The sequence below is a fragment of the Telmatherina bonti genome, assembly GCF_933228915.1.
Source record: "Telmatherina bonti genome assembly, chromosome: 19".
In the NCBI taxonomy this organism is placed as follows: domain Eukaryota; kingdom Metazoa; phylum Chordata; class Actinopteri; order Atheriniformes; family Telmatherinidae; genus Telmatherina; species Telmatherina bonti.
In genome coordinates, this window is record NC_136617.1 from 27,275,433 (window position 1) to 27,285,140 (window position 9,708).

General features: G+C 39.7%; 1 protein-coding gene across 1 annotated transcript; it reads right to left on the minus strand.

Moving 5' to 3' along the window:
• Window positions 1-2,818: 2,818 nt before the first annotated feature.
• LOC306770271 (cholecystokinin-like) lies at window positions 2,819-5,275 on the minus strand (the record flags this gene model as incomplete). Its single annotated transcript, XM_079259119.1, has 3 exons — window positions 2,819-2,955; window positions 4,908-5,057; window positions 5,155-5,275. 3 exons carry the CDS (start codon window positions 5,273-5,275, stop codon window positions 2,819-2,821), a joined length of 408 nt encoding a protein of 135 aa, XP_079115245.1.
• Window positions 5,276-9,708: the final 4,433 nt, after the last annotated feature.

Sequence of the window (9,708 nt, forward strand, 5' to 3'; positions counted from 1 at the left end):
ACAAATATTAAAAGCAAAACAGATGGTGTAAAGAACCATACAGACAACAACAAATAGCAAAATCACAATAAATATTAAAAATTATACTAAAATAATTAAAAACATAAAAACAAATGCAATATATGTAACAAATATCCCAAGGCCTCAAGTGAACACAAAAAATGTTTTGATAGTAGCCTGTGCATTGCTGTTCAGATTTTCAACCTAAACCGGTGCTTTCTATGATGGGACCCTAAAAATAATATACCTTACACAGCTCAGATTGTGAACAAATACCACAAAAGGAACTTTAAATAGCTTTTGGATGATTTGGAGCAGAGTGTACCATATATGCTGCACACTAGGACTCAATAAATGAAGGCCAAGAAGGATACGTGCACTAAAGAAAATGTAAAAAAAAAAAAAAAAAAAAAAAAAAGCAACATTTGTAAAACTCATAAAAGCAGCAATTTGTCCGTGATCATGTTTATGGATTGTCAAGGTCTTCAGTAAAAGGGTGCAGTAGTTTGTTTATAGTCCAGAAAATAAAGTTCTTGCAGAAAATAATACCATACTATCAGTAAAGCATGGCAGAGGTTCCATCATGCTGTGGAGTTGCTGTAGCACTGGTAGTATTTCAGAGTGGAATAACACAAAAGAATTGTTGGAAAAAAATATTAACTGCTTTAAATCAGCAGCAGGAAGGGTTGATCTGAATCCCAATGAACCCCAATTAAATCAATTAATAAGTTCAACAGTTTTTGTGTGTTTTTTCCTGATGAAAACAGCAAATTCCAGTTTTAAATAATAAATTAAGACTCTGATTCTGGTTATAGGTGGGCTGACCCCTGGTGTGAGGGGATCCCCAGGATATAATTTCCTAACAGTCTGCCAAGTTAGATGTTATCTCTTTTATGTTTATTCTTTTACTATTATTATTATTGTTGGTTAAAGAGACAGTGGACTATTTTAGAAGATTTATCAGGCAACATGAGATTGGGGGTGTGTCTGTACGTGTGTGTGAATGATGATGTGTCTATTTGTTTTACTTGTTGTTTTAATAAATGTAAAGCACTTTGAGCTGCTTCCTGTATGAAAGGTGCTATACAAATAAACTTTGATTTGATTCTAATTACATACAAAACAAAGTGATCAAACTGAATAGCCATTCCTTGTGTTACAGTTTATCATGTCCTTGAACACATTTTTTTAAGCTAACAACTCTACCTGCATTCAGTGGCAGGGTGCTACTTATTTAGCATTTAATAAAATGCTTGATAGTCATTGGTGATGCAGAGAGTCAGTGTGTGATCAGGCCAGTGTAACCGACCAGTTAACTGGTTTTCTGAAAAGCATTTCTTGTTCCTCCTTTTCATTCAGCTTTATTTGTCAGTCATTTCCAACGTCATTCCTCAAGGTCCTCCTGGTTTTAGATGTTTCTTGCTCCAAAACTCCTGATCTAAGTGGATCTCCTTGTCAGCTTGTTATCATGTTCTCTAAAAGTCATGTATTGTGGTGGAAATTATACACATAGCATAGTTTTAATGTGTTACTCATTTATTAAAAGCTCTTTTATGTAGTACATAATATATATTTTGTATAGTTCAGAGTAGTTCAGAAAGTTTGCTTTAGGAGATTCGTGCATAAAACTGAATGTTTTGTTCAAGGCCTGTTTCAGCTTTAACTGTTCTCTTCAAGCTGGCAGTTGTTTTGACTAGTGCTGTCAGGCAAAGGTTATTTGTGTATGCTTAAAGAGCACAGTAACACCCTGAGAAGAGGCAGAGCAGTTTGGTGTCAGAAGTGGGGTCCCAGGACCGGACTGGGGGGCAGAGCTGTCGAGACCTCTCGCTTGCAGCAACTGTGCATTGTCAATAAACTGGACAGAGCATAGTTGATTTCTAGATTTATTTTTCATCAGATAAATTCCACGACATGTATAAAGCGTGTTGAAGCAGGAAACGTCTAAAATATGGACCAGAATTGAACCACCTTCCAATTCACTACAAATCTGAAGGCACTTCCAAAGATTGAATTCAATTAATTGTAATTCAATTGTAAAGTAAACTAAAGAAATCCAGGATATAATCTATATTAGTTCAATGTATATTCATTGTGTTCATATGAGCCAATCCTAGCTAAGGGATCTCCTCTTCTCTTGTCCTGAGCATGGAAAGGAAAAACTTTTCATTAGACAGAATGACGTTCCACTGTTCTTCTTATTTCTAGTTTCTACTGACTGGTTTCATCAGGCTTCGTGGATGAATATAGTCAAGTATCATCTGCATAGCATGATGTGTGGAAACTAACTGCATGGATGCTGCCCTCCTAAATGATTGTCAAAAGGAGTTTTTGAGTTACTTTTAGTCGTAATGCTACTCATAGGCCTAATGTAAGGGATGAAACATGCTAACATCATCTGATCTGCATTACATGAATGCTGGAAATTCTTAAATATTGCTGCAAACACAAGTTTGTGTGCTGTTTGAAACATCAATTAAGTGTGAAAAAACTAAATCAGCGTGCAACTTACAGGACAAACTCACATGCAGAGTGTATTTTTAGTCTTTATTTAGTCCAGTTAGTCTCAACAGGCCCCAAATCCTCTCCACCCCAAATGATAATAAAACCAGAGAAAAGAACCAGGAACAAACAGTGAGAGCTTTGCTGCAAAATTTGGCATACAGTATGAATATTGCATTATTATAGTTTTACAAACAAATGTACAACAATTACATCATAAATAGACTTTTTTTGAGACTGCAACGAGCCAGCTTGCGTGGGGGGGTTTTTTATGCTTATTCTCATCTTCCTGCAAGGACGGACCAGGAGCCACACCTCCTTACGAAGAGTACTCGTACTCCTCTGCGCTGCGGCGGCCAAAATCCATCCAGCCCAAGTAGTCCCTGTCAGCTATCCGATGGTTGGCGTTCAGTCCGGCACCTCTGTTTTTTGCCGTTGAATTTCTGCGCACAGAGCCTGGGAGGATGAGGAAGCGTGGGTTGAGAAGAGAAAAAGAGCACAGGGGAAATCAGTGAGGAGGGCGCATTAGAAAACTGTGAAGTTGTAGAGCTACTTTAGTGTCTTTTGAAGGAGATGAGTTTTTGAATGAAAACTTTTTTTTTTTTTTAACTTTTGAGATTCTTACAGATTTAATGACACAGCTGATGCCATTGTCTTTATTAAAACACAAAAAGCCTCTTGTGAATCCAGCAGTTGAGATGTAGCTGCCAAACATCTTTTACTGATGAATGCTTTTAATATGAAGTTGCATCTCTTTTGTAACCTCTGATTACATTTTCTACATTAACATGGCACTTAGCTTGGCAGTAAACTGAGTTCGGAAACAAATTAGGTCCTGACTTTGACGTTCCAGAGGAACTTAACTCCTCACGGCTCCCAAACGACGACGTTTACTGTCTGTATGTGGATTTTACATTTTCTCTGATCTAGGTTTTAGACTGCTCTGCTGTGAAGCTGATTTGCATTTGGGCATCTTAATTGCCCAGTTCTGGTTCTGTCCCTGCTTTCTCATTAAATCCCCTATATGCACACACACAAACATGCACAAAAACGCACACTAATGGTATGTAAGGAAGAGAAAGAGGATGCAGCAACAACAGCTGGACCTAGGCCTGACAACGCACAATTAGGCTCTTCTTTCAGTGTCTGCATGTTATTCCATGTGCACTTGGGTACAGTTTTGTGTAGTCACGACATGCCACCCCACAACCCCCCCATAAACACCCCAGCGTCTTCTACATCCTCTCTGCCTCTGATCTCCAAATCGCTGATTTTTTAGTCATTTATTCGTTTCCAAATAAAATGAAGCAGAGTTGATATTCGTTCTGTAATCAGTTGTGCGCTCGCAGAGATTGCACTTTTCCCTCCACCCACATCCTCCCACACAGCACACACACACACACACACACCAGCATGCACACATGCATGCACACGCATAAACACAGCGTCTTGGTTCCCTGGCGTGCGGAGAGGATTGGCCGCAGAAGGCTCGACAACGACACCTCCTACACCGAAACATGCAAGTGAACAGCATGAACATGAGCACAGACACCCACATGTACACACACCGAGATAAAGACAAGCACACACTCCCACAGGTATTACAGGTTTATTCTAGTCTGTCCTTTGACATTTCATCATTTTCTGATTTAACAGTTTCCAAGCATGTTTTATTTTTTTCTAATCCTAAAGAAAACTCTTTAGAGCCTAAGTTTGTGTGTTGTGGAGTTTAGTTGCAACTTTGGGTTTTCATACATTTGCAGCTTTTATATTTGCCCGTTAGATAAAGGTTTATCTTTTTGCATGCTTTTGAAGCCTTTTTTTTTTTTTTACTTAATATTAAGAAAAATGACAAATTGGAAAACAAATTCCTCAGTAATGCTGGAAATGTCGAACATGTTTTACGTTTTTAGTCTGTATTAAAATATTAGGCCGCCTGTGTGTGTGTGACTGTAAGAAAGTACACTTTTCAGGCTGTTAGGAGTTTTTTTTTCAGTGGAGAATTCAGATCCTGAAATGTGTGATAACTGGCAGGGATGTGTAAATTTCTTTTTCTGGTCAAAAAAGAGAAAAGAAGTGGAGCAACTAGGAGACAGATTTGAAAAAAATAAAAAGACAGTACTTTATCAGATGGTAGGAGAGGAACAGCCGGAAGATTGCGCGCTCTAATTCGCTCTCTTCCAAACCACAAAAGCTTTTCAGAGCCACTAATTCATTTTACAAAGCTGGCTTTGCACTAATTCCAGTAATTAGCTATGACTGAAGGGAGGAGAATGGCAGGAAAAAGCTTATCTCTGAAAGTCAATCGAATACTCATGCAGCCAAGTGTTCGATGCTGTAACCATACACATCCCCCCCCCCTCCTTGTCAAGACTGCAAACACACAGAAACACGTTTCTAACACACACCTTTCCTGGAGGAGATGAGTCTTGCCAGCAGCTCGCTGAGATTTGCACGGGAGTCTGCATCCTCATCCAGAGGAAGATCTTTCAGCTGGGGGCTCGAACGCCTGTGTCGAAGGTGGGGCTCTCCCGTGTGGGTGTCAGCCTTCAGGAGAGCTGCCCAACACATACCAGCAAAAACACACAGGGGTAGAGGTCATGTGGGAAAGCGCAGATTGATATCTGAATGTTTGCTTGGGTAACAGAATCCTACCTTCAGAGGGAGCTGAGATGGCACGTTGACCCTCATCTAAGGGCTGGGGGGAGAAGGGGAGCCCCAAACAGCTTGTGCACAAGACTGCCAGCACTACACACACACCCAGCCCTGCAGTCATCTGAAACAGAGAGAGAAGAGAGAGGTTTAACAAGAAACCGAGATGCACTCTGGTCTACAGTGAGACAGTTTTCATCCACAATGATACGACTCAGAAGATCTGCCAGGAAATGGCAGAATCCCAGCAGCAGATCAGTCTGATCCCAGCAGATGCAGCATTTTCACACCATCATCCAGGAGCATCAGCTGTCATGGTCTGGAAATCCTCAGAACAATTTCTCCAGGTCAAACTGACCGGTTTTATTATGCACGGAGAATTTCTCAATTCCGCTTCACTTTGGGAATCATCTCATAAAAAGATCTAATAAAAAATTTTGATTTAAAAAAAAAACAAAAAAAAAAAATTTGCAATAAGTGGAACTACTATAAATAATACCTTTAAACATCTTAAAGACTGAGCAAATTTACCAAATTTTCTTCTTTCACTGTCCCGTCAATATTTTTCTTTTTGTCTAACCTCCAAGCTTTAGTTCTTCACTGACTATTAAGAGGAAAAAAAATTCTTTAGTCTAAAAAAATAATCTAATTAATCTGTCAAACAAGCAATAAGTGTCTTGCTCACCTTGAGAAAAGAAGGTTCAGCTTGTTGGAGGAGTGTGTGAGAGTGAGGAGAGCACTTCTCTGATGAGTGGGAAGGATGCCCCTTTTATACTCCCCGCTCAGCTCCCTCCGTGTGTGTTTGTGTGCGTGTGTGTGTGTGCATTTTGCCTGCGTGTGCATGGCGTGTGCGAGCCCAGACTGAGCACATTTACCGGAGTCTCGACTATACAGTGTTCTGCAGATTTATTGTGTGTTTGCTTGTCATAAAGTTAAACCCCTGGAGATGTCTGTTTGACATGCAATAACAAAGTGTTGCTGTATATGTGTGTGTGTGTGTGTGTGTGTGTGTGTGTGTGTGTGTGTGTGAGAGAGAGAGAGAGAGAGATACAAAGGAAGTCAGGATTCAAAGTGCTGCTGAAATACGTAGAAGTTGAGAATATTTTGATTTTATATCCTTGAAGAAAAATTCAAGACACACCTGTGTGTGTGTGTGTGTGTGTGTGTGTGTGTGTGTGTGTGTGTGTGTGTGTGTGTGTGTTTGTGGTGTGGAAGGGCATGTGTAGGTGTGAGTAATTGTACACACCCACACATGTATTAAATGTCAGTGGATGCTCATGCCTGAAGTGAGACATCTTCGCGATCCACCCACCGTCTCCCACCCCGACCCTACCTCTTTAATCACACAGGATTAAGTCAGTCCATCGATCACACTGGTGTGGCAAATCAGTCAGCCTGAGTCAATAGCTATTGATCAGCTGTTGTTAGTTAATGTTTTTATTAATGAGTTTGACTGTCCACTGATGCATGACAGGAACAGCGGTTCCCCTCTCTCTCTCTCTCTCTCTCTCTCTCTCTCTCTCTCTCTCTCTCTCTCTCTCTCTCTCTCTATCTCTCTCCGGATATGTAAAGCTGTTTTTACCTGCTGCCAAGACAATGTGGGCAATAATAAGAAAAAAAAAAAAAAGCATCAATGAGGTTGTTAACTAACGCTAACATGCAGAGAGGATTTATAGAGAGCTGCATGAACCTCATTCGGAAAGAAATATGAATGAAACAACTCAGACAGACTGTTCACACACATAAAAAAGCTCTTTAACTCTGATAAGTATTTGAAATAAAAATATCCTGACAGTTAAATAAAATATAGATTAAGTGCTTGTTCCCTGCAAAAAAACAACAACACAAGATTGAGTGCAGCGAATGTCCAAATCATTGACATCCAATATATCTGAATATTAGAAATGCACACAAGAAGACCAGAAGCATCTGAATTAAAAATTCAATTTAAGTTCATTTTAAAAATTGACCAAAGTGCTTCAAATTCAACCAAAATTTGCAGCAAAAACAAGAAGTATAATAATAAAATATTAAAACACATCAAAAATAGACAAAGATGAAAAGAAAGTATAAAAAAGTATATTAGTATATTAATATATAGTATATATATATATAGTATATAAAAGTATATTAGAAATTGAACTGAATTAAAATCCTGTTGTTTTTTTCTGCAGGCATTTGACAGACGCTTTTATCCAAAACAACTTACATGTGCTGCGAAGGACTGGCGAGCTGTCCAGGGTGTACCCTGCCTGTCGCCCAAAGCCAGCTGGGATAGGCTCCAGCTTCCCCGCAACCCTGAATTGGAATAAGCGGTTTGGAAAATGAATGAATGAATGAACTTACATGTGAGAAAGGATCTATTAACCATAGACAATAACCTGACACGCATGTCTTGTAGGTGGGAAGAAACCGGACTGAATCCACCCATACGGGGAGAACCTGCAAACTCCACACAGAACGGCTACTGTCTACATGAATTAGCATATAGTTGGTATCAGTGATCTATGTTTAATCATTTAGCATTCACTACATCTCTTACATGTTTAAAGCTGCACCAACATGTGTTTTTTGTACAATAAATCCAAACCTTTTTAGTCCTTACATGATAAGAACTCAGCCTTGGTTTTGCAGTTTAAACTATATTACACTGTTATAAATCACAGTCAGCAAGTTATGATTAACAAATTGCATATTACTAGTTAAGTAAGAAGAAAAGTCATCTACATGTTATTGCTTTTTGCTACCAGTCTCAGGGCTATTTCTCAGAAATAGCTAATGACCTGGATCTGGCTGTGTTGGTGATGTTGATCTTTCAGTTTTGAAATGAAAGATGTCAAAAATCTGGTAGTCTGAACTAAATTCCCACCGTCTTGTACGGTTGTGGTTAGTATGATATGGTAGGTCCGCCCTGGTCAGGCAGGCATTCCCATAGCAAGTTAGACCCTCATTACGGTTGTTTGGCATACCAAACGCTTAGCGTGGTGTCGAACTGCAAAGAAGACGAGCCAGATAATTATAGACTAGTAAGAAATGTGTGCCACTGCTGTTTGCAGAAATCTGCAACAGCCTCTGAAGGGATGTTTATCTCTTGCACTTTTAACATGAAAATGTGACATTTTTCTGTCCCCCATTCAATGGACTGTATTGTGTGACACCAGTAGCCCCATTTTACTGTACTGTATTATTCTCCTGTGGCTCTACAACTGAAGAGGAGCCAAAAAAAAGTTGGTACAGTTAGTGGAAATAGGGCATAAAAGTTGAACAGTATGGATTCCATTTATTTTCTAAACCACTTCGTCCAGTTATGGGTCATGGGAATCTGGAGCCTATCCCAGCAATGATTGGGCAAGAGGCAGGGTACACCCTGGACAGGTTGCAGGTCTATCACAGGGCCAACACAGAGACAAACAACTGTGACACACTCACATTCACTCTTAGGGACAATTTAGAGTAACCAATCAACCTAACGTGTATGTCTTTAGATGGAGAACCTTCGCATATGGAGAACATGCACACTCCCCACAGAAAGGCCACTGTTCAATCCCCTCGTCCTACAGCCAAGGCTCAAACCAGTGACATCCATGCTGGGTCCACAGTGCTAACCACTGACTTTTAATGTTTTTATGTAAAGCACTTTTAATTGTCTTGTACATAAAATGTGCTACAGAAATAAACTTGCTTTGCTTGTTGAAATAAGATTCTTACTGGATCCTAAAATTATCTAAATTCAAACTTCAGAAAAACAGCACCTTCATATTAACCTTGTAATCAATTATTTCAATATATATTCAAAGTCCTGAAGCTTTCCACCTCCTTCATCAAACCACCATGTGAGTATGATATCATTTGTTGAAAAGAAAACACTTCACAATGATGTCAAGGTGTTTGCTCTGAGGATCAACTATTGTCTGGTGCATTAAAATCGATGCCAGCAAACACCGCATGCATCTCACAGAGATCCCACAGGGTCTCAACAAGCACCAGTATTTGAACAGGATTCTCAGTCCCCTCACCTCACTCATCTCTTCGTTCACATTTGTGCTTTTCCTCGCTCTGCCTGTCTATCGTGCTTGCTGTAATGTTTTCTCCAGGCTCCATCAGAAGGCATGAGTGTAGGAGTTGAGGCCACAGCCGTTCAAATTAGAATTAATTAACCGTGTTGTGTGGGAGGCATGCATGTGTGTGAAATGTGTGTGTTTTTGTGTGTAAGGAATATACTTTTTTAAATGATTTCTTTTTTTTCTTTTTTTTTTCGGTGTGTGAACAGTCGGTGCATCTCTGGGCTGGAGATATGGATTGGTAGCACCCTCAAGGCAACCTGTTGGCCATGTTTCTTCTCTTCAGTGTAAATGGGCAGAATTTCACCGCTCATTTCAGGTCCGCTTGTCTGACTTCCTGCAGCACACATCTGGTCAGCGAGCTTGTTAAAGCATATAATTTGAGAAGGTGAAAAAGACTTAGCGAAAGAAGCCAAACAGAAGTGTGCTATTATAAGTAGAGACATAGAAAGATTCCTTGCAGGAGACATTTGCTGCAGCTCTGGTATACAGTTAG